The sequence below is a fragment of the Vombatus ursinus genome, unplaced genomic scaffold, assembly GCF_900497805.2.
Source record: "Vombatus ursinus unplaced genomic scaffold, bare-nosed wombat genome assembly UNPS02012622.1, whole genome shotgun sequence".
In the NCBI taxonomy this organism is placed as follows: domain Eukaryota; kingdom Metazoa; phylum Chordata; class Mammalia; order Diprotodontia; family Vombatidae; genus Vombatus; species Vombatus ursinus.
The window spans coordinates 276387-301220 of record NW_020952400.1 but is presented as its reverse complement, the minus strand read 5'-3'; the positions used below and the strand labels follow the sequence as shown (position 1 = coordinate 301220).

At 55.6% G+C, this 24834-nt stretch overlaps 1 protein-coding gene across 6 annotated transcripts in view; it reads right to left on the bottom strand.

Moving 5' to 3' along the window:
* The window catches only part of ITSN2 (intersectin 2), a 105481-nt gene that overhangs the window by 11615 nt on the left and 69032 nt on the right, over positions 1–24834 (bottom strand). For 5 of the 6 annotated variants that reach the window (XM_027858014.1, XM_027858012.1, XM_027858016.1 and 2 more), the window contains 9 exons: positions 24423–24628; positions 21647–21711; positions 20723–20889; positions 19380–19425; positions 19169–19290; positions 18373–18469; positions 17699–17890; positions 5595–5716; positions 1643–1749 (listed from right to left, as the gene is read on the bottom strand). In XM_027858014.1, the coding sequence (XP_027713815.1) occupies positions 1643–1749; positions 5595–5716; positions 17699–17890; positions 18373–18469; positions 19169–19290; positions 19380–19425; positions 20723–20889; positions 21647–21711; positions 24423–24628 (1124 nt within the window). Of the gene's footprint in view, positions 1–1642; positions 1750–5594; positions 5717–13190; positions 15559–17698; positions 17891–18372; positions 18470–19168; positions 19291–19379; positions 19426–20722; positions 20890–21646; positions 21712–24422; positions 24629–24834 lie in introns of those variants that run through there. The other variant, XM_027858017.1, reaches the window with a different exon arrangement.

Genomic DNA, 24834 nt, shown 5'->3' with positions numbered 1-24834 from the left:
ACATATTCACATGTGCACACAGACATGCACAATTGTGCACACACACACATTCTGGCCTCTGTCCCCACTTCACACCACTACCATAACTACATCACATGTATGCACACATTGTGCACTTGTACACAAGCATGTACACTAGTAACTCAAAGCACACACACATGCACACTCACACAATGTATACTAATACACATGTGCACTCACACACAGCACACAGATGCATATACTCATATGGTACACACACATGTACACAGACTCATCCATATGCACAATTACACACTCACATGTGCACACAGACACACACAATTGTGCACACACACTCTAGCCTCCCCACTTCACACCACTACCGTAACTACTTCACATGTATGTGCACACATTCATGCCTTGTGCACCTGCATATAAGCACACAAGCAATTGCGCGCACACACACACACACACACACACACATACACACTCTGGTCTCCATGAGTGACTGAGGGAAGGAGCCCCAGGTTAAGAGATGGGAAGCTGTGGGCCCAGCTCCCTGACACGGCCGAGACCCTGCGAGCCGGTCTGCGCTGGATGGACACAAGGCGTCCAGGCCCCGTGGAGCCAAGTGCACCATCTCCTTGCCGCGTATGCTGGGACGCAGAAAACTCATTGCATCCCAACATCAAGGCCCTGGGACCACACCCGTCTGAGCCATGCAAGGGCCACGCCGAAACCTGGACCATGCCCCGTGGCAAACACCCCACACAATCATGACTGTGGAAGGAAGGTCCATGGATGTTTGGCCCATTGGGACAAGGGGAGCCCGCCAATGGGCACCCGAAGCAGATGGGGCAGACTCGGGTTCCCTTGTGAGAGAAAGGAGCTCAAAATCTTCCCAAGAAAGGTCCTCAAGACCACACATCCCGGCTCAAGGTGGAGGTCGCAGACACATGAGGTCACGGTTGCACATAAACCACTGAGAACCATGGCCAGGCACCCCAACCCGTCAATGTGGGGCCCTCCCGCCAACTGGCTTGGTTTGCCTGGCTGCACCCCCTGTCCCCCCGTGACCCATCCCAAGGGAGCGAGAGACAGAAAGGCCCCCCTCATACTGGAACACCCAGGCCACCCTTTGTGTGGCCCAGGACACGGGGATCCCGGGGGTCCAGGGACTCGCCCCAGGGCACAGAGATCCAAGTCTGGTCTGTGGAGGACGTGGAGCAGGCCCGACAGACACAAGGAGGATAAGAGAGTGACAAGGCCACAAGAAGCCGGCTGGGCCAGTCACTGTGGGGATGCTGGTTTGGAGGACAGACGGCAAGACCAGGAGGGACCCGGGGCCTAGGCAGCTCCCCTTGCTGGGCAGCCTTGAGGTCAAGGCATCGCATCACACTTGGGTGACATCACACACACACACACACAGGATATTGGTCAAGCTTCTGTGACCACACACACACACACACACACGTGTGCACACAGACACACATCACACACATCATACACACAGACACAGACACACACACACCTGACTTTGCAGCCACTGTCCAGGGTTTTCAGACTCCCCAGCTCAGGCTGCACATGGCAGCCTCTGGGTCCTGGCCCATGTATTTGGGGATACAGGGAGGGGGGACCCCGGAGGGCAGTCGGGCGGGGTGGGGAGACCAGGTCTACTCACTTGAGGAGTTTCGTGTTGGACATAATGATCTCCTTCCAGTTCACGAAGATCAAGGCCATTTCTCCTTCGCTCAGACGGCCAGACTCAGCCATGCGCTTCTGGAAGACCTAACCCTCCCCAAGAGCAAGAAACCAGTTGGCTGGAGCAGGCTCTGGCTGCCGTCCAGACCCACCCTGCCTCCTCCGGCCCTGGGCGAGGGCTCAGGCCACACATGCCCCTGGTGAGATGGGGCGGGGCACAGAGGTGGATGGCCTCGACATCCTCAGGGTACAGAGAAGGAAGCTGGGGTCGCTTGCCCAGCCAGAGCTGAACCCAGGTCGCCCTGATGCCAAGTCGAGCCTAGCGCTGCTCTCCTAAACTACTGAGAGGCTGAACTCTGGACCAGTCAGCAAAAAGAGGGTCACACTGCACTCCACAAGGAAGGAAAAGAACCATGCATTTATTAAGCGCCTACTAGGTGCCAGGCCCAGGGCTAAGCGCTTTACAAATATTATCTCCTGGGATCCTCACAACCACCCTGGGAGGGATGGGGATAAGGAAACATGTGATGGCTGGCGGGCATGGCTGGACGATGGGGAAAGGTAGCCCCTATGGTGGCACTAAGGGGCAGGGCCCCCCCAACTTCACCCAGCAATAGCACTTCTAGGGCTGTATCCCAAAGAGATCACACAGATGAGAAAAGGACCCACGTGTACAAAAATATTTAGAGCAGCTCTTTTTGTGGTGGCCAAGAATTAGAAATTGAGAGGATGCCCATCAATTGGGGAATGGCTGAACAAGCTGTGGTATATGAATGTAATGGAATACTATTGTGCTATAAGAAATGACAGACTTCAGAAAAACCTGGAAAGCCTTGTATGGACTGATGCTGAGTGAAGTGAGCAGAACCAGGAGAACCTTGTACATAGTAACAGCCACGTTGTGTGACGACTAATGTTGATAGACTCAGTCCTTCTCAGCAATGCAAGGATCTAAGACATCTCCAAAGGTCTCATGATGGAAAATGCTATCCATATCCAGAGAAAGAACTATGGAGTTAGAATGCAGATGGAAGCATACTATTTGCTCTTTTTTTTCTTTCTTCTGTTTTGCTTCTTCTTTCTTGTGGTTCCTCCTATTGGTTCTAATTCTTCCTTACAACATCACTACTGTGAAAATATGTTTAATAGGAATGTATATGTAGAGCCTGTATCAGACTGTGTGCCGTCTTGGGGAGGGAGGTGGGGAGAGAGAGGGAGAAAAATTGAAAACTCAAAAGCTTATGGAAGTGAATGTTGATAAATCAAAATAAATTAATAAAACATTTTAAAAAATGGCTGCTCAAATATTTATAGTGGCTCTTTTTGTGGTGGCAAAGAATTGGAAATTGATGGGATGCCCATCCATTGGGGAATGGCTGAACAAGTTGTGGTATATAAATGTGATGGAATACTATTGTGCTATAAGAAATGATGAGCAGGCAGACTTCAGAAAAACCTGGAAAGCCTTGTATGGACTGATGCAGAGTGAAGTGAGCAGAACCAGGAGAATGTTGTCCACAGTAACAGCCATGTTGTACGATGGATAACGTTGATAGACTTAGCCCTTCTCAGCAATGGAAGGATCTAAGACATCTCTTAGGGAATGTGGAAAATGCTATCCACATCCAGAGAAAGAACTATGGAGTTAGAATGCAGATGGAAGCATACTATTTGCTTTTTTTTTCTTTCTTCTGTTTTGTTTTCTCTTTCTTGTGGTTCCTCCTATTGGTTCTAATTCTTCCTTACAACATCACTACTGTGAAAATGTTTAACAGGAAAGTATATGTAGAGCATACATCAGACTGCGAGTAGTCTCGGGGATGGAGGTGGGGAGGGAGGGGAAGAAAAATTTAAAACTCAAAAGCTTATGGAAGTGATTGTTGATAAATCAAAATAAATTAATAAAAAATTATACTAAAAAGATAGGCAGTGACCCTGAGAGGTAGGCGTCCAGGGGGCCAGGGCAAGGAAGATGGGGCTCCTGGCTTTCCCCCCTGCCCAGGGAGCGGCCACTCTCCCCAAGAGTGATGCCCCCAATGGAGGTGGGGGAGTGTCTCTCTGCCTTCCCACTACCCCCCAAAGATGGGAAATGTGGCCCTTGGTCAAGGGGAGCAGCCAGGAGGGGAGCGGTGGGAGCGCAGGACAAGGAAGTTCCGAGGCGTGCTCCCAGAGATGGGTTAGGGCCCACAACCTCGCCACGTGGCCTGCCTTGGTCTGGATGAGACAAGCAGAGGCAGGGGGCTTTGCAATGGCTGCCACGCCTGGGTGTTCATAGGAGACAAATCCAGGAGAGCTCATGGCCTGCCAAGGCCAACCACGCTGAGGCCACAAGCAGAGGGACGAGGGGGGCAGCGCTCTGTGTGACAAAGGCGTTCTCCTGGAGGGTGTCCAGGGATTGAGGAGAAAACATGGAGGAGCGAGCTTTCTTCAAGGCTGCCTCCAATGGGGCCCATGCATCCAACCTTCGCAGTTCCCAGCGCCCGCCAAAAGGAAATGATTCTGGTCTTCCTCCGTGCGTTTATGGATTTGGTGCCTACATAAATGTTCCTGTAGGATGAACACTGTCGGAGGGCAGGAGGCATCTTGTGTGCGCCTGGCACACAGTAGGCTCTTAATTGTGAAGCTCCAAGGTGGGCACAGCAGGAGGGATTCCGTCCCTGGAGAACACTGAGGCCGACTCTTGGGATCAAACGGTCAGCTTCCCAAGTCCTGGACAGGGTGGTGACAGCGGCCCCAAAAGCACGCACGCACGGCATCAGGCTGCTCAGATGAGACAGAGCTCCAGGAGGAACAGGACAAGAGGGTCTCTCGGCACGCTTCCCCACGCCAGAGTAGAAGAAGGAAGTGGTCCAGAAGAGGGTGCCAGGCTGGTGCAGGGCCAGGGAGGGGGAGCAGAGTCTCCTCCTCAGGCCCCCCTGAGACGGGCTGCTTGCGCCTGCGCTTCAGCTACGGGTCCTGGTCCTTCTCCGTTTGGAAGCTCTGAGGGTCTCTGGGTCAGTCTATCCTGCAGCGTGTATTCTGTGCTCATGACAGAAAGAGCAAAGCAGCTCTGCCCTCAGTGAATTTCTCTTCTCAAGAGAGAAGACACACACAGATGAGAGCCTCCTGGAAAGCCCTAGTACACAGTAGGCACTACATAAATGCTTATTCCCTTCCCCATCTGGAGGAGGCACCAACAGCTGGGGGAGAAGCAGGAAAGGTGAGGCCTGGACTGAGTCTCAGAGTCAAGGGGGGTGGGGTGAGCAGTGCAGACACCGGAAGGGTCGGAGCCGTGGCCTCGAATGCCAAAGCGCCTGGCCCAGGCTGGAGGGGAGAAGGGCAAGCAGGCCTCTGCTAGTGCCCCAGCTAACGCCATCGTGTTTCCTGGAGGCGGTATGGGGCCCACGGGGTTTACTTGATGGCGGCAGGGTCCTGGGGCAGTTGGACCCAGAGATCCAGGCATGAGGGGCCACAGCCTGCACCAGGGTCGGGAAGGGGGCACATCTGTGACCAGCAGCATCACGGTTCTATGGGCCAGGCGCCTGGCTCAGCACAAGGGAGGGCTTGTTCTTGGGTGAGGGGAGATTCGTACCCAGGCTCTCTGAGCCCAGAGAGGCTTATTTGGACCCGAAAATGACCCAGTCCCATGTTTCCTGCTTTGGCCTCTCCTCCCCACCACCGAGGTCCTCCCTGCGCTGCGCCAGGGCTGTGCCCCTGTGCTGGGACAGTCACCCTCTCATCACCCCCCTTCTCGTTAGGGTGATGAGGGCTCAGACGCCCCTCTCAGCCTGGGGGCCCTGGGCTCAGGAGCTGCAGCACAGGGTCCACGCTGTGAGGGAGCTTCATCGAAGGTGCAGGATAAAGAGGAGCTACCCAGGCCAACCTTGGCTACCCGCCTGAGGCCGCCGCCCTCAGCCCCCAGCTGAGCGGCCCCCCCCCCCCCCGGGCCTCACCTCGGTGACCAGCTGCAGGTCACCCATGTACCTCTCCTCTGTCCGGATCAGCTCATGAATGTAACCCTGCCTCTTCCTCTCCATCGGGGCCATGGTGTCCAGGCTTTGGAGATCAGCGCACCCTGCGCAAAGGATACACAGAAACAGTCAGGTCTGGCACTGGCATGCTCACCAGCCCAGCCACTCTTGGACCACCCTGCAGTGGGAGGTCCACGGTGCGGAGGGAGGCTGCAGATGATCCCGCCAGGTCCCTGCCGGACACTCACTCCACCCTCTCCCTGCCCCATCCTAACCCATCCACCCAGTGAGCACTGGTATTGTCTTCTGCACGGCTGGCTGGTAGGCGTGGATCTAACTGACCACACCCATCCTCTGATCAGAACTCTGCAGCCGCCAGGGCAAAGTTAAACTGGCTGGGCCTGGCGTGGCAACCTTTGTCCACCTACATGGCTGACCTGCTCCACACATCACTTCCCTTCTCAGGGGCCATGTCCCAACCAGGCCGACCTGACGGACAGCTGTGCCCGGAACTCGCCTCCCACCTCCCATCTCCAGGCATTTAAGCAGGCTGTCCCCCAGACCTGGAACCCCCACCTTCCTTCCTGGCTCATATCAGGCGATCCCCTGGGAAAACTTGCCTGACCCACCACAGCTGCTGATGGGTTCTCTCTCCTCAAATGACTTTGTATAGACCTAGCTGCCTCAGCCACTCAATAAGCATTTATTAAGCACCTACTATGTACCAAGTGCATAGATACAAAGAAAGAGAAACAGTCCCTGCTCTCCAGGAGATCACAATCTGAGAGGGAAGACAGCATATGAATGCCCTTGCACAAACAGTATAGAGCCTTGGGGGAGGGGGCAAAGAAGGCTTCCTGGAGGAAGTGGGATTTTATTTGGGAGCCTTAAACAAAGCCAGAGAGGTCAGTAGTTGGAGATGAGGAGGGAGAGTGTTCCAGGTCTGGGGGAGCCAAGAGACAGAAGGTCTTGTTCATGGGATAGCCAGGAGGCTGGGGTCACAGGATCCAAGGGTATATGGTGAGGGATGGAAGGTGTAAGAAGCCTGGGAAGGTGGGAGGGGGCAGGTCACGAAGACCTCTGAAGGCCACACCCTAGAAGCCAGAGAGAATTTACTGAGGGGGGGAGGGGGGTGTCTGGCATGGTCAAGCCTGGGCTTCACTTTTCTGACTGAGTAGAGGATGGATGGGAGGGGGGAAGACTGGAGGCAGGCAGACCCCCCCCAGCAGCTACTGCAGTAGTCCCCACATGAGGTGATGAGGACCTGCACCAGAGTAGAGATGCTGCGGAGGGGAAATTGACAGGCTGTGCCGCCATATTGGATGGGGGGTATGAGGGAGAGGGAGGAATCCAGTTTGATGCTTAGGTTGGCAGCCTGAGGGACTGGGGCAAGCATGGTGTTGCCTTCACAGCAACAGGGAAGGTAAGTGGGGGGGGGAGTTTGGGGAAAGAGAACAGGTCCAGTTTTGGACATGTTGAGTCTCAGATGTCTACTGAAAGGCAAGTGGGAGATGCCAGATTGGAGGTTAGCTGAGACACTGGGGCAGGATGGGGAGACCTGAGAATTATCAGCATAAGATGGGAATTAGAGCCATGCACACTTAGGAGATCCCCACCTGAAGTGGGGTAGAGGGAGAAGATGTACAGGACCTTGAGGGACACCCAAGGTCTGGAGGAATCTCTAGCCAGTGGTCTGTCTGCCAGACAGGAGAACCAGGAGATCTGTGGTGTCTGAGGCTGGAGATGCCAAGCAGGATGAGGTCTGAGAAAAGGCCACTGGACTGGACAATCAAGGAAGCATTGGTGATGCTGAAAAGTTTCCTTTGAGTAAGGAAGTGCAGGTATTGACTGCAGTGGTTTAGCTGAGAAAAGGAGATAGAGACACAGACAGACAGTGAAAAAGATAGAGACAGAGGTGGGGAAAGGAAGGAAGGAGGGAGAGGGAGGTAGAGAGGGAGAGAGAGAGAGGAAGGAGAGAGAGAGGAGAGAGAGAAAGAGAGAGAGGAAGGAGAGAGAGAGGAGAGAGAGAGAAAGAGAGAGGAAGGAGAGAGTGAGAGAGAGGAAAGAGAGAGGGGGGAAGGAGAGGGGGGGAAGGAGGGAGGGAGAGAGAGAGAGAGGAAGGAGAGAGTGAGAGAGAGGAAGGAGAAGGGGGAAGGAGGGGGGGAAGAAAGAAGAGAGAGAGAAAGAGAGGAAGGAGAGAGAAGGAGGAGAGGGGAGAGAGGGAAAGGGGAGAGAGAAGGAAGAGGGGGAGGGAGAGAGAGAGAGAGAGAGGAAGGAGAGAGTGAGAGAGAGGAAGGAGAGAGTGAGAGAGAGGAAGAGAGGGGGGAAGGAGGGGAGGGAAGGAGGGGGGGAAGGAAGAAGAGAGAGAGAAAGAGAGGAAGGAGAGAGGAGGAGAAGGGAGAGAGGGAAGGGGGAGAGAGAAGGAAGAGGGGGAGGGAGAGAGAGAGAGGAAGGAGAGAGTGAGAGAGAGGAAGAAAGGGGGGAAGGAGAGGGGGGAAGGAAGGAGAGAGAGAGAGAAAGAGAGGAAGGAGAGAGAGAGAGAAGGAGGAGAGGGGAGAGAGGGAGAGGGGGGCAGTCTGCTGGAGGGTGGGATCTCTTGGCAAGGAGAAGTGGTGCCTGTTCATGTGAGCACAGCCAAAGGCAGAGATGGAGACAGAAGGAGCCTGAGTGACGGGAGATGAGCAGGAGGGCGGGGAGAGGTGGGGCAGAGGGAGGCCAGGTACTTTTTTAGGACCTTGTCCCTGGGAGCGCCATCCGGCCTCCTCACACTTACTTCGGGTCTCCTCCGGCCTTCAAACCTACCCACATCACTCACAAACATTTACTGTCCCGTTGCCTCCCAAAGACATCCCTTACGACAAGAATTATTTTTTAAGAAAAAGCAAACAAAAGTTCCATCAAGTTGGTCAGCACATCAAAAACCAGTCAGAGCAATCTGGGGTGCTCTGCCATGTCGGCCCCCTCTGGGCCGAGGGCGCTGACAGTCTGAGGCTCACGCTGGACGTCTGGGAGTGAGGGTTCTTTCCACTTAGACCACTGTCCTCACCGGGCACGTGGCTTTCTCTGCACGGATCGGTTCAGTCTGCGCCAGACCATGTAAACCTCACCAGGTCTCCTCATGCTGCTGGCTTCGCAGACCAGGGGACAAGCAGACGCTCGGCCGCTAGCTCTCGGTGACCACCCACCCAAAGGGCTGACTGCCCCCGGTGGTTCAGTGTCTGTGGAAATTGGCAGCATGGGCCAGAGTGCGAGGGCCCCTTAGCCTGTGAGCGGCATGGCAGCTGCACCCACAACACATCAGTGAGCCCGTTTCCCTCTCTTCTCCACAAACCTCAGAATCATTCTCTAGGTCTCTTCCATTTCACAGCCAGGCTCCCCCCAAGCACTCTACTTTCTCACTTGCCATTCATTTTTCATTTTCCCATCCCCACCATGCGACTGAGACGGCTCAGCAAGGAGCGTGAGGGTCTTTTTAGCGGGTGCCATGCACGGCACTCTTGAAGGACTTCACCTGGGCTCGGCGCGGTCCCTCCCTGGGTTTTCATGACAGGCTCCCCACGGGGGTGCTCTCCCTTGCAGTCTGATCCCTTCTTAGGCCCAACCTTCCATTAGGGCCAGCCTCGGTCCATGCCCGTGTCTTTCCCCTTTCAAACTCCACACCCTCATGCTCCTGACACGGCTCCCACAGCCTTTTCAGATTCTTTCCCGTTCTCATTGCTGTCTAACCTTCTCCAAGCATGGCACCCCAGAGGGTGCCTATTGCAGGCGAGGTCCAGCTAAGGCAGAGGACTCAAGTAGATAAGCTCCCCCCTGGCATCCCCCTCCCTGGGCTCAGACTTGAGGACGGCCAGGGCCCCACAGTGACTTCATTGGCTTGGCCTTGCCCCTTTCTCTCCATGTCATTGTGCCACCTCCATCTTGACATCTAGCAAGCTATGGCCTCCATCATCCCAAGAGCCCAGCCAGGCTGGAGCGGTCATGGGGCGGGGGGGGGGGGGGGGGGGGGAATTCAAGAGGAAGCTCCCTCTATCAACGCTGACTGACTGCCTGGGGGCCTGAAGGCCAGGCCCACACAGCCAGGATGGCTCAGAAGGAACTTGAAATTCGCACACCTTCCTCTTCTCTCTCTCTCTCTCTCTATCTCCCTCCTCTCTCCCCTCCTCTCACCTTCTATCTGTCTCTTCTCTCTCTCCTCTCTCTCTGTCTCCCTCCTTCTCTCCTCCCCTTCTCTCCTTTCTCCTCTCACCTTCTATCTCTGTCTCTTCTCTCCCTCCTCTCTCTCTCTCTCATCCCTTCTACCTCTGTTGTCTCTCTTCTTTCTCTCGCTATCTCCCTCCTCTCCTCTCACCTTCTGTCTCTTCCCTCCCCCTCTCTCTCTCACCCCTTCTGTCTCTGTCGAATCTACTCTTCTGTCTCTCCCTCTCTCTCCCACACACACTCCTCACCCCACTGCCTTCTCAGCCTCATTTAAGCCTTGATTTGGAACAACTCTGAACAGGACAGGGTTAGGGACAGAGCTGCTGGCACTCAGAGGGAGCCCCTGTCTGCTAAAGGCCAGCTATGCCATGGCCCTGGCCTACCAGTTGGGCCCCACTCAAAAGGAGCCTAAGTCTGGTTGGAACTGGAGTTCTCTTACTGCTTCCTTTTCATGCCAACATGATCCCCATTTTACAGGGAAGAAAACAGGCTTGGGAAGGTTTAAGGGACTTGCCCAGGGTCACACATTTAGCAGGGTCTGGGGCAGGTTAAGGCTGCTGTTCTGGGCAGACAGAAGAGTTAGGAATGACTAAAGAAAGAACACAGAACTGTCAATCCTTCTCTCGCTTCTGTTGGCCAACCTCTGGGCTAATGACGAACACGGCAGTTTGTCTTCATTAGTTCCTCTGCCTTTCAAAGGATGAAATGATTCTGTAGCCAAGGTAAGACTCAATCACCTGCTTTGTTACTGGCAGAGAGAGAAAGCAGGGGGCAAGGGAGGGAAGAGGGTAGGAGGAGAGAGGAAGGGGAGGAGAGGAAATACAGAGAGACAGCGAGAGATAGAGTGATAGAGAAAGACAGAGACAGTGGGAGAGACAGAGGCAGACAGCGGCATAGAAGGAGACAGAGCGTGACAGAGTGACAAAGACAGAGGCAATGATAGAGAGCCAGAGATAGAGTCAGAGAAAGTGAGAGCAACAATGGCAGAGCCAGTGACAGAGACGGCCAGAGTGACAAAGAGCACCACAAGAGATTTAGGCACACTCCCGCCGAGGTCTGCTGCTCAAAGCCGCTCCTGACCTACTCACCTAATCCCTTCTGTGGATTCTGCCTTATTGACCTTTCTGGCTCCTGGACCAGACTTGCATTACAAGACTTGAATGGACAGCGCCATCTTTGTGTGTGTGTGTGTGTGTGTGGGGGGCAATGGAGTGAAGTGTGGCCAGATTTGAACTCAGGTCTTCCTGAGTCCTGGGCTGGCTCTATCCACTGCACCATCAAGCTGCCCCTGGACAGGCACCATCTTGTCCATCTCCTTGGCCAGAGTCTCATGACACCTGTAAGTATGCAACAGGTTTTCCTGAAGAGCACATCTGGCTGCCTCACTCCCCTAACTCCCATCAATCCCAGGGGATCCCTGCTGCCTCCCTACTGGGCTGCTCAAGTTCTCCACCAATGTCCCTCACTCCCCACCCCCCTGCACTAGACAGTCAGCCAGTGGTCACTGTGATCTGGGGCCCAAGAGTCTGGCCTTCTTATGGTCTTTGCAGGAGCTCACTGATGTCTGAGGACTCCTGCTGTATCTGTCCCCTGTACCTTGCCTTCTCCTACACTTCTTGATGAGATGCTCAAGGGAACTACTGGGGCTACTACCCCTTTTTAAGTGACACCACAAAAACTAAAACGAGAGGGGCCCCTTCCGGGGGCCATCAGACTTCACGGCTGAGAGAAAGCCCAATGGCCACACAGGGTGTGATGATCTGCTCAAAGGCCCGGGACCAGCCTGTGCGGACTTTCCAAGGCCAGTAGGGCAGGGGCAGGGGCAGGGTAGGACTGTGGTGTGGCGAGAAGTGTCCTTCAGGACTCTGCCTTTGGCAGCGCCATGGAGGACACCCTGGATAAAGGGTGGAGAGACGAGCAACTGCTCAGAAGTGTGCCCTGGAGAAGAAACTGAGGCAAATGCCCCTTGGGGAAGGGGAGATCGCTGTGAAAGGCTCAAGAGGAGACAAGAGAGGAGTCTCAGGGTGAGCGTGGGAGCTGGACTGGCGGGGCTTAGTGCCTGCTACTTTAGGCCTCTCTCCTTTAAGTCATGACAGGTGAGTCTAAGACCAGGCTAACCGCCCACTCATCCAAGTCAAGACCTTTGCAGGTCTGAGGACCCATCTCTTACAAAACATTCTGAGAACTCGTTCAATATAAATGGTCTCCTTTGTAATCCTATGCATTTTCATTTAGGTATTTAAAAGGACACAGAAAAGGTGAAGATGCCCTAAGCCAACTAGCTTTTCTGACCACACCCCAGAAAGGGACTGCTCTTTCCTGGCTCTGCACTAGGCACTGGGGATAAAGGGCAGAAGCGAGAAACACACAGAAGAATAAAGAGAAAAGACAAAGCTATGGGGGTGAGGGGCATCAGGAAGGGTCTTGGGTGGGAGAAGCCTTAAAGACAAGGGCGACCTCAACAGGCAGAAGTGCAGAAGCAGAGCATTCCAGACTGGGGCATTGGCATCGCCGTATGTGGGGAAGGGCAAGCCGGCAGAGTGGGTGAGGGAGACTGTGACACCAGAGTCCCGGGAGAGCTTGGGGAGGCCCTTCCATGTCCCACAGGGGTTTGTGGTTTATACTTGAAGAAACAGGGGCCACTGATGCTTCCTAAGCAGGTCAGATCCAAATGTCAGGAACCTATCTTGGCAGCTTGGTAGAGAGCCTTGAGACAGTGGGAGCAATGGGGAGGCCAGAGGTCATGAGGAATCAGGTGTCAATGAGGAGGAGCTGGCCTGCAAGCCACTGCGTCCACACTATCTGTGGCGTCTGGAAGCTAACAGGGGCCTTCTGCAGGGGAGGGGCTCTTGGAGGGAGAGCAGGACTGCCCCTTCAGTCTGCCTCAGAAGCAGCATTTCCCAAACTTGTCGGGCTGAGCCCAACCAAGAGTGTTGCTCCACGGGGTCCCCAGGGAAGAGACGGTGGAGAAGCAAAACTGAGGATGCCCACAGTTGGGGAGTCACCATCGTAGGAGCCGGGGGCGCTCCTTCCAAGTGCCTCCCCCTGTCTATCCTGGGCCCCATGCGTGGACCTTCACGGCCTTTCTGAAGGAACACACAGTCCATGCCCACCCCAGGCTGTGTTCTCATGCCTGACTAACTACCCAAGGCAAGGGACCTTCCCCTCCTCTTCCTGAAGGCAGACTGGGGATGGGGGTGACATGATTCCCAGCCTCATCACATCAAACAAATTTCTGGCAACAGCCAAGAAAGATCTGTTCCTGTGTACCCTTAGTGGAGAGAGGCTGGGAAGCCCAGTGGGCTGGGATTTTGTGCAGGGCTAAATCCTGAACCAAGGAGTTCTCCCTCCAGGATGCTGCCAAAGAAACACACACACAAATCAGCTGGTTTGTGTCCCTTTAATAAACACACTTGCATAGTTATTTGACAGATAGGAAAAATCCAAAGAAAACAAATGGCCTCATGCCCAAGCATGCCCAGCATTCGCGCAGTGCCCCCAACAAGACGCCAGCCTGACTGATGGCGCCTCACAGTGCTTGGCAACAATTCCATAACGCATGACATCACAGCAGCGAGAGCAGCACTCCTTAGGGGACCCCCACCCCCACAAGGGAGAGCATCTGGATTTTCGGTTAAAGATTCCTATTTACACGTACTTAGACTTTGGTAAAAACCACTTTTCAGTAACTTGGCAAGGACAGCTTTGAGCCTACCAGCTGCTCCTCCCAGGCTCCCACACACTTGCGTCAAACTAACCGAAACCAGCAGCATGTCAAGGCCGTCCTGCCCGGGCTGAGCATCATGATTAAGGTAAAGCTCCAGGAGAGAGGACAGAAGTCGCCCCACCCGCCGGTCCCTGCTGCCCTGTGCCTGGTAAGACGACATCCCTGAGGACCCTCGGCCAGGAAGTCAACAGGGCAGCATCTGGGAGATCTGGAGGGCGAGGCCTGGCTCAGGACACAGGGCCTTCCCCTGACTCTCCTGGACATTCCAACTCGGGGGATGGCAGGAGGACGGCCAGATGACCAGGGGCTTTCTCTGCTTCCCACATCATTCATTCTGCATTCTCCATGTTTACCCAAGGAGAAGCCACAAGATTCTGGCTATAAAAAGACAGCCTAAAATCATTTAGTAGCAAACATCACAGGGGGCCAATTCTATGGCCAGGAAGACAAGATGACCCAGAGGCCAGAGTCCTGTCAAATCCTGAGGATAATGAGCAGTGACCCAAACCTCAATTGTCTGTGTCCAGATCAGCCCCAACTGCCAAGATCCCCAGAAGCTAAGCCGCTGTCTGAACTCCAGGGAAGCATGGCTTCAAAGATGAGTTCAGAAAGGAGGAAGGAGAGGGTACCTTAGGACCCCCTGCCCCTCACCTCCCGGCAGCCTCTGGGGATACTGGGTAGCTCTCCCCTCAACAACCAGCCCGAGTCACGTGTCCATGCCGCCGCTCCCCTGCACCAGGCACATGGAGAAAGGCTCTCGAGGAGCCGAGGTGCTCATTTCCCAGAACTCTCCCTGGCTGGGCTCAGCGCGCACCAGGTTAGACCATTCTCCAGTACACCATGCTCGTGACTCGGGCTGCCCAGCAGGATCAGCTCAAGTCCTGTCCACGGCACGGAGGCACAATCCAATAACTATTGCACCAGTGAGGCTTAGGAGCTAGGTTAGGATGCTGGGGAGGACTTTTCTTTGGAGAAAATTCACTTTTGGGATTCCATGGACACTCCTCCTGATAAGGCCTTGACATTCATAGAGGTGATTGCACAGTCATTTGTAAACATTATAAAATTGCATAAACACCATTTATTAAGCTTTCCAATACAGTTAAACGCTTTGATGGCCAGAAAGTCCGCTGAGCCAGCAGGACAGCTAGCCGCCTTTGGGATGCCTTCCCTTCATGAACAAGTAGCGCGAACCGTGAGACCTGAGCGAAGGCGCAGCGAGCAGCTTCCACCTTGCGTCCCTCCTCCCCGCCCGCTGGACCCCGAGCCGGCCCGAGAAGGGGACCCGTCACAAGCCGTCGACCAAAATCTGGGCCGATCAGCACATGTCACACTAAGAGATCGTGGCCAAGCGAATACGCTGGCTGCCACTCGTGACCCTCTGGATTCTACATGCCTGATTTCAGAACTGGAAGGACCTCGGAGGCCACCCAAGGTTAACAAGGCCGAGCACGGACACCCCACCACTGCTGGCCACGTTCTCGGGAAGGCCTCTGGGCACACAGCCACAGCTCATGAGAAGGAAGGAGGTGGGCACAGGGCCAGCGTCCCGCCCCCCCACCAAGCCCACCACCATTTCAAAGGGAGACGCCGGCCAGCACATTCGTCGGTCACTAACGCTTGAGGAAAAGCATAGCCGTCACAGCCCATACAAAAGAGCAAGCAGAAAGGGGGCAGATAGTGGGTCTTTGTGCGTCAGGGTTCCTGCCTTCGGAGGCAGGGAGACTCAAGAGGCTAGCGGTCAGTGACCTCCTGGGCCAGACAGGAAGGGAGAAGCAAGAGCAGGACCAGCAGTGAGAGTCACACAAAGACCCACTATCCTTCAAAGCTTTCCCCAGAACCACGAAATTTAAGTGGGACCCCTCCGCCCAGAGCCCCAGGTGGCTAACGTCCGCCCGCGGTGAAGGCCTCTTAGGGGAGGAGCCGAGCGGCCGGGGCAGCTGCCCAGCCTCCACGCTAGAGCCAGACTGGGAGGATAGTGGGTCTCTGAGGAACTTTCACGCTGGAAGACAATAGTGCATCCTAAAAGAAAACAGACGAGGAATAAGTGAGCAGCGCTGTGCAGACACGCAGCAGGCTCACAGCACCCATGAGGGAGTGGAGCTGCCCGGGAGCCCCACCCCCACTCACTTCTCTGGTGCAAACCTCAGGCCTTCCTCCAGCCCCACGGCCCAGACTCCTCACTACTGACCCTGTCTGAGCATCCACGTTTACAGGTGGTCTCCCCCAACAGACAGGCAGGGAACCCCCCAGGGCCTGTGCACAGTCGGAGCTCAGAAGTGTTCACTGACTGTCTGCCTACAAAAATGATCAGGCACGCCTACAGCGAGGGAGAACTGAGAATTCTAGTCACGGAAAAGCCAAGGCCACGCTCTCCTGTCTGCGCCGCACAAGGGCGCTAGGCATCACAAGTGACCCCAAATGCCCACTCACTGGGGAACCAGTCACAGACGTAACAGGAAGGGGACCGTCCACTATGTGCATGGCTCTCCTTCCCTCAACTTAGGACCCAGCAGGACGAGGGCCAAGGGGTCAGCACACATCCTGACCCTCCTTCATTCTGGTCCCCTCAGCTGATCTGGCTGCCCCATCCCTCTGAGGGGTGTGGCTGGAGCCATTCAGCAGGTGGTCCCATCTGGGGTCCTGGGGGCACCGCTGGCAGCCCTCTGGAATGGGGAGGGGGCAGAATCTGCTGCCAAGGACTCAGGAGAGGGAAGCCCGGGGGCCAAGCTACAGACAGGCTGCTGAGCACAGGAACCTTGGGGACAGCCACGCACGCCAAGGATGGGGGGTGGCCCCCAGGTCATCCTACCTACTTTCATTTTATGCCTTTAAAAACATGATTTAGGAAGGCGCTCCTCCCACAGACTGCCCCATGGAGGTCAGAGTCCTGCTACACAACCAGGACCGGCCTTCTCCCGGCCCACAGATCACGAAAAGTGAACCATGTGGCCGCGGCCTCATGGAGGTAGGGACCATCAGCCCCACCAGTCACACAGAACAGCGACGGGATGAAAACTAAATTCAGAGAATCAAGGGGCCGAGCGTCCACAGAGCATTGCTCATCTGGGTGGAGATGAGTCCATTTGGGATCAAATGGCCTAGTCATAGCATGGCGACCAGAGTGGCACAAGGTGGGTGGGCTTGGGGCAGATTCGTCCACTGTTGACGGCTGCCTCCCTCCTCCTTCCCTCTGCCTCTCTCTCTCCTCTACCGTCTCTTCTGTCTCCCTCCCTCTTTCTTTCTCTTTCTTCTGTATCTCTACATCCTTTTTTCCTCCACCCTCTCCTCTCTCCCTCCTTCTTTTTCTCCCTTCCCTCTCTTTCCTTCCTCTCCCCATCTCCTTTACCCTCTCCTGTCTCTGTCTCTCTTTCCCTCCCTCTCTACAGCCTTCTCTCCTCCACACTCTCCTCTTTCTGTCTCTTTCTTTCTCTCTCCTTCCTTCCTCTCCCCACCTCCTTCTCTCCTTCACCCTCTCCTCTCTCCGTCTGTTTCTCCTCTCTTTCTCTCTCCTTTCTTCTCTCCCTCTCTCTCCTTCCTCTCCCCACCTCCTTCTCTCCACCCCCTCTTCTCTCTTTATCACTTTCTCCCTTCCTCCCTTTTTCTCTTTCCTCTCTCTCTACATCCTTCTCTCCTCCACCCTCTCCTCTCTCTCTTTCTCCCTTCCTTTCTCGTTCCTCTCCCTCTCTCCCTTCTTCTCTTCTTCACCCTCTCTTCTCTCTTTCTGTCTGTCTCTCCTCTCTCTTTCTTTCTCCCTCCCTCCCTCTCATCAGGGACACGGCAGGAGATGCTTGCTGGAAGTCTCAGGGAGGGAGACACACTTTGTCACTGCCTGGGGACTGAGCTTTCACATTATTCATTCCAGGTCCTGCCTGGACAATCTAAGGACAAGCCAGAGCCCCAAAGTGGCCGCGTGGGGACACCCAGGGAAGCTAGGAAAGGCTTGGGCAGGGCCCAGGTGCCGTTCTCCAGGAGGCGGGACAGGAAGCTGCCAAAGGGCCACAGGACACCTGCTCCCCAGCTACCATACGGACGCCAAGCCTGCGTCCGGGCCCGTGATGGACACACAACGTCAAGCAACGAGACCGGGGAGCAAATGAGCCACGGGCCTAGATGGGACCCCCCACCACCCCGGCCCTCGCGCCGGACAGACGCTACTCACACTGTGTGCTTGGGTCTGAGTCTGTGGTCATCTTCACATAGTTGGCAGGAAAGAGGCCGGTCACCCCGCCGATCTCTCCGTGCCACCAGGCAGCATCATCTTTGTTCAAGACGGTGATCAGCTGTCCCTTGGAGAAGTTCAGTTCATCCTCGTTGTTGGCGGCATAGTCATACATCGCTATGACCTGGCACGCTGCGAGGGAGACACCCAAGAGTCAGGGGGCGTGAGCGCGGGTGTCTGCCTCCTCCCCCCGCCTGCATCTGGTGACTGGAAGCTCCCTGGAGGCAGGCTCTGGCTTTGCCTTCCTTCCGTTCCCAGCCTGGGGCCAGGCACACAGCAGACGCTTCATAAAGGTGCACGGACTGACTTGCGCCAAGGTTTTCCTCGTGCCAAGTCCAGCCCTCTGCCAAGGGCATCAGGCGGCTACTAGTTCTGACCAGCGTATCGGATGGCAGTCCATCCATCTCCTCCCATGGTGATACGGGCAGTGTTTACAAAGACAGGGGAAGGCAATAAGCGTGTCTCTGGTGCCTTCCTGTATTCCATGCCTCACCTGGCTCCAGGAGGGCCGGCCCACGAGGCCAGGCTGCCCCTGCCCCAGGGCTCCCCTCCTCCCACAGCCTGGCTCCAGTGGACTGGGTGCCCTCTCAACCCGGCACGGGGCCCAGCGGTACCTGGCTGAGAGGCAGGGGTCCCTCTCTCACTACCCGGGCCCAGGACCTTCACGTGACTGGCTGGGAACCATCCCTTCTGGCGTTTTTTTCCTCTGGCCTGCAAAAGGGCTCAAGGTCAGGGGGCCTGACACCATAGCCAAAGGGGATGCAGGGAAACTGCCCGGCTCCTGAGAACTCCCCATTCAGGCCTGGGCAGAGAAGGCTCAGCCCATCGGAGGTCCTTTAACGCGACGTCACAGCAAAGGCCCAACACGCCCCAGGGCGTGTCATGGACCGACCACCCCCCAGGTGACTGTGGCGGGGGATCGAGGGAGGGATGGTGACCGAGCCTGGGGGCCAGGGGCCCCAGCCCCGTCTGCACCTCTGCCTACCAGGCTCTGCCAGATGTCCCTCCCCCGCCGGCCCCACCTCCTGTCCCCCTTGGAAGGAAACGTGGATTTCTGTGGCGCACTGGACACCCAACAAAGCAGAAGTCCAGGCGGGGAGTGTGGCTGATTCTCAAAGCTCTCTTGCCTGCCTGTGCTGGCCCAAGGCAGCAGGCCGGGTCCTTCCAAGGCTGAGGCCCAAGGCAGGGGCCAGCCCACAGCCCACAGTTCCGGGGCATCCTCGGCCCCTCCCAGTTTCACCCCAGGCCAGAGAGCAGGGTGCGAGGTTCTGCACCTGCTTTCCTGGGGCAAGCCCAGATCTTTCTGCTCCCCCTGGTGCCCAGGGCCGAGATCCCCCCACATGCCCACGAAGGCAGGCAGGGCTTGTGGACCAGGCCCTTGGGCGGTGAAGAGGAGGAGGTCACGGTTACCTGCAGCTCCCCTTGCCACCAGCCGCTGGCGTTTTTCTTCAGAATCAGGATCAGCTGCCCAGGTGAGAGGCTGAGCTGTTCCGCCCCAGATGCCATGTAGGCGGAAGTGACCTGGGCGATTTCTGCCAAGACAAACGGAAAGAGAGGGTCAGCGGGGCCGGGCTGGGCTCTGGCAGCTTCCTGCCTGCCCCCCTGCCCTCTCCCCACCTACCTGGCTTTTTGTTCAGGCCCCCAGCTCGGCTGGCGCTTCCCAGAGCCTGGAAAGGAAAGGCGAGAGCTTCTGTCCGGTGATCCCTGACCAGCCTCACTTGTCCTTTCTAACAAACTGAAGGTGGGCCACTGATCCCAGGGGCGTGCTGCTTCTGATTCCCAGGACTCTTGGGCCTAATTCCTTCTCCCCAGCCTGTGTGCCACGCCCCACTTCTCCCAACCCTCTCCTGGCACTCACAGGTTCACTCCTTCCTTCCCGAAAGGGGCGGGCAGGCCCCAGCAGAAAGCACTGAGTGTCTGGCCTCCTGGGCACTGCGACTGCCCTGCTGCTGGACCAGGCAGACTGCCAGGTCTTCCCACCTGCCCACTCATCCTCAGCGGAGGACGATCTCAGCTGCCCACCTGCCCTCCCTTGTCTCCCTCCTGGGCTCTGGACACCCCATCAGCTTCCAATCTACTTCATGGGACTGCTGTCCCACCCATTTCTTTCCATCTTTTCCCCAAGAACAATATGAAATGTTTTATGTCCAAAGCGGCGCGAGGCCTACAGCAGATGCTCTCTATGACAACAGGGAGTGTGCTGAGCTCAGCCCAGGCTGCTCCGGATGAGACCTCCCTGCTAGGGTTCTCCCCAAGCTCCAGCCAAGCTCCCTGGCCTCAGGCCACGAGCGGCCCACCTGGTCCTCTATTTGCGACGTCAGGTTTGTGGCTGGAGACGTCTCAGCACAGACTGCTGGGAGCCAGCTGTCAGCCTGGCTGTGCTCCACTAACTCTCTTCAGCAGTGCACAGCACAGGAACAAAGAGCGATCTGCCCCTGACCAAGCACACAGTAGGTGCTGCACAGATTCCTAATCACACAAGGGACAACTATCCTCCTGTGAAGGGACGAGCGCCCAGCCCACTTCAGAAGCGCAGCTGGCCAAGGTGCAAGCCTCTCCTCGGACGCTCCCCACTGGCCGCAGGCCAGGTGGGTCGCCCCTTGCTGTCTCCCTTCCTAGGGGCCTGCAGCTGTAAAGATGGCTGGCTGACGGGGGGCCCAGCGGAATCGTGCCTCCCCTGGCTCTTTCCACCCGGACCTCGCCAGGGCAGCCTGGGACTCTCCTACTGTGTCCCCACATCTCCATGGAATCTGGGTAGAGTGGAAGCTCCCGAGGGCACGGGGTGGCACACAGGAGGGGCTCTACCGAGAGGTGACTCACCGCCTCAACGATGCGGCACCTCCTCTGGTGCCCAGACAGTTGACGGTGGGCCCTCTGTCCGGCTGCCCGGCCAAACTGGACTGCAGGCGTCCCCCCTCCCCCAAGGCACGGCCCCACCATCCACAGGTCCCCGCGTGTCTGTACCTCGGGTTCCTTCGCTCGGACATAATTGGATGGGAAGATGCCGGCTCGGTGGCCGATGCTCCCCGTCCACCACTCCCCATCCTTCTGGGTGACCAGTATCTCCTCCCCCTCGGTGAAGGTCAGATCGCCAGGCTCTGAGCTTGAATAAGAGTAGAGGGCCACATATTCTGCCAGGAAGAAAAAGGAAATGGCGACTTGGTGACCGATGGACAGGCCCGACCCGCCGGTCACACGGATGCTCCTGGGGGAGCACAGAGGCCTGGGAGACCCTACTGAGCGCCAGACAGCTCAGCCCAATCTCCCCTCATGGCCGTGGCGTCTCCTTGCGTCCAGCCCATCCCCCACGAGTCTGGCCCACACCAGGCATTCTTGGCCTCGGAGGCACAGCCTTAATAACAGTGGTTATCTTGCACCTGCTCTGTGCTAGGCATCATCTCCCTGATAACAACCCTGGGAGAGGGTGCTACTGTGACCCCATTTTACAGGTGAGGAAACTGAGGCAGGATCAGACGTCAGGTCATCCTGACTCCAGGCCTGGCACTCTGACCACTGAGCCGCCTCGCTGCCCTGCATCCATACACCTAGTAGGGGTTCCATGACCCTAACCCTGCTCGAGGATCAAACACTAGTCCCTCTAGTTCCAAACCCAGCTTTTCGGCCTTCTCTCAGTTCATCTCCCACCTCGGTGCCTTTGCCCTAGGCCGCCCCACCCTAACCCTAACCCTTTCCTGCTTATGCTCCCTGCCACCCCAAACCACTCTGTCTGCGATATCTACCCATACATCTGTGTGCGCATGTGCACACACACACACAACCTGGCACACAGCGGGTATTTCATAAATTCCAGGCCCTGCCCAAAGGACTGATGCACAAGTATGGCTCCCGGAGAGTGCACAAAGGCGTCCTCCGGAGCCAGACCCTTACCTTCCCCTGGCGCTGGGCCTGTGCTGCTTGGCTTCCGATTGATGCTGGCATAGATAGCTTCTGGTCTGCAAGCGGAAACAAGACAGAGGGCGGGGGAGTGACTCGGGGCAGGCGGGGGGCTTCCTGCCTCGGCCTCCCAGCCTCACGGCTCCCCCAGCGCAGATGCTGTATGACTGTCCCAGGCTGGTCGCCGCGGCCCAAAGGCAGGCAGCAGGGGCTCCGCGCTGGAAAGGCTCCTGCTTGTCTTTCAGCTCCCATGAGCTCTGAGCAGTGCAGTGAAGCCCAAGGTGACATCGGGCTGGCCCTGTGGGAGCCAGGCCGGGGGGAGGGGGGGGGTCGCTGCCTGCCTCAGTCTCCTCAGATGTCAAATGAGGATCCTCCCAGGGCAGTGGTGAGGTCCAGAGAGCTCAAGCACAGGGCTTGGTATACAGGAGGCGTTACCTAAATGCTCGCTAGTACTCCTGTAACTGACACCTATCACTTCGAGGGTTTGATACACAAACAACTCTGATCAAGGGGCCCCCAAGGGCGCGTCATCAGTGGTCTGCCTCGTCCACCCGTCCTTCCACCCTCCCTCGGGGACTTTTCATCTCACTTCATCTCGGCCCAGTGCCGGGCACACCGCAAGCCCTTCATGAGGGCTCTTTTCCATTCATTCATTCACTCGCTCATTTGTTTGTTCATTCATTCTTTTAGTTATCCATTCATTTTTCTGTTTATTCATTCACTCAATCATTCATCTGTTCATTTATTCATTCCTTCATTTGCTTATTCATTCATTCGCTCGTTCATTTATTCACTCATTCATTTATTCACTCAGTCACTCCTTTGGTAATTCACTCATTTGTTCATTTATTTACTTGTGCATTCGTTTATTCATTTGCTCATTCATCAATTCATTCGTTCATTTATTTGCTTACTTGTTCATTCATTCATTCACTCAGTTATTCATTTTTCTGTTTATTCATTCACTCATTCATCTGTTTATTTATTCCTTCATTTGCTTATTCATTCATTCACTCATTCATTCACTCACTCATTCGCTTGTTTGTTCAGTCATTCATTTATTCACTCATTCATTTCCTCATTCATCAGTTCATTCATTTGTTCACTTGTTCATTCATTCATTCATTCACTCAGTCATTTCTTTCTTTCTTTCTCTTTTTTTAGGCAATTGGGGTTAAGTGACTTGCCCAGGGTCACACAGCTAGTTAAGTGTCAACTGTTTGGTCTGAGGCCAGATTTGAACTCAGGTCCTCCTGACTTCAGGGCCGGTGCTCTATCCACTGCACCACCTAGCTGCCCCTCACTAGTCATTTCTTCATTCATTTCCTCATTTATTCTTCCACTTGTTCATTCATTCATTCCTTTGTTTCCACGGGGTCTGTCTGGCCCTCCATCTCGTTCCCAATCTGTCAGTACTCTCATCTGGCCCCCAGCTTTCTCTGTCTTCAACCATCCCAAGAACAGCCCCATGACCGCTGCTGAGCCACATCTCTCAGGCCCCAGACTCTTGTTATCGATGGCCATAGCTTCCGCACCCCTCTCATTACTGCTACTGCTGCTCCATGAAAACCCTGTTCTGAGCTTCCTGCAGCCAACAAAGGTCCCTAGTGCACTGTACCTGGTACCCAGTCAGCACTGCATAAATGTTAGTCAACACTGATTGAGCACCTACTGTGTGCTCTGGGCACTGGGCTGAATGCCAGGGACACGACAAGTCTATGACTCATTTAAACCTAAGGTACGTGACCACCTAGCTGCAACTGACGTGTCCAGGGCACAGACATCTCATGGACATGCCAAAGGACACAGAGCCCTGAGTTCAGATCTGGCTTAAAACACTCGTAGCTGGGTGACCTTGGCAAATCACTGGACCTGTCTGCCCCAGTGTCCTCACCCGTAAAATGGGGATCCTAACAGCCCCTAGCTCCCAGGATGGTTGTGAGGATCCAGTGAAATGATAACTGCAAAGCACTTAGCACAGTACCTGGCACACAGTAGGTGCTACACAAATGTTAATTGTCCCAGGCCTCCCCTTCCTGTGCTCTGTGCTCCAACTCAATTGGATACTCCCCATTCCCTCAAAAAAAAAAAACAAAAACCAAAAACCCAACAACCCACAGCTCTCTTCCACGCCGCTCCCCCTCCCGGGACTGGTGCCCACTGATCTCAGTGGCTCGGCTCCAATCACCTCCCTACACCCCCTCTTCTCTTCCTATGTGCCTCCACTCTCTCTTGCAGCTATTCCTCAGGATAAACTGCTCCTTATCCTCCATCTTGTGTCAGTTCAGTAACGTGACCTTGGCTTTTCTAAAGGCGTGACAGGGAAGGTAGAGCAGGGGAGTCAGAAAGAGCTGAGTTCAAATCCAGCCTCAGACACTCACTAGCTGTGTGGCCCCCTCCTTCAGTTTCAGTTGGTTCATCTATAAAATGGGGATCACCCCTAGCTCCCAGGGTGGCTGTGAGAATGAAATGGGATCCTGAAGCACTGTATCATACTAGCCATCATTATTATTACTATTAAATGTGAGATGGATAAGAAAGCTGAGACTCAGAGTCTGCTCCAACCCCAGACCTGGGTGGACAGCAAAGCCAGGGCCCAAAAAGCCCAGGGCAGAAGACCCCAGGGGAACTCGACACAGCAGAGCAGCCTCTAGCCTCTCCCCTGACAAGTACCAGGCCCTCCTGAAAGGCAGACACATCTGCTGGGCTTGGAGAAGGGTCCCAAGAAAGGGCAGGCAGGGCTCCTGTTGGCCTGGACGTGGATACTCACTCTTCCTTCCTGGTTTCCGGCCCCGCGATGATCTTGACATAGGACTTGGGGAACCACCCCCTGCCTCCATGCACCGACCCAAACCACCAGTTCTCCTGCTGCTCCAGAACCGTGATGACGTCATGCTTGGAGAAATTCAGGTGGTTCTCCTTCTTGGCCGTCCAAGAACAGAGTGCCTGTGCCTTTAGGTTTTCTACCGTCTGTCCCTGGGGAAGGCAGACCCAGAGGGTCACCCAGCTGCGCAGTGGTGACCCACTGGCCAATGAAGAGGAGACACTCCCTGCCAGGTGGGGCAGCAGAGGTGGGTGTGCAGAGGCATGTGGAGTCTGTTGGCCAGGGGTGATTCAGTGACCAAAATAAGCCCAGCATTATGGGGAGGGTTGTGGAGCAAGTCTATTTAGGGTGTCAGTGA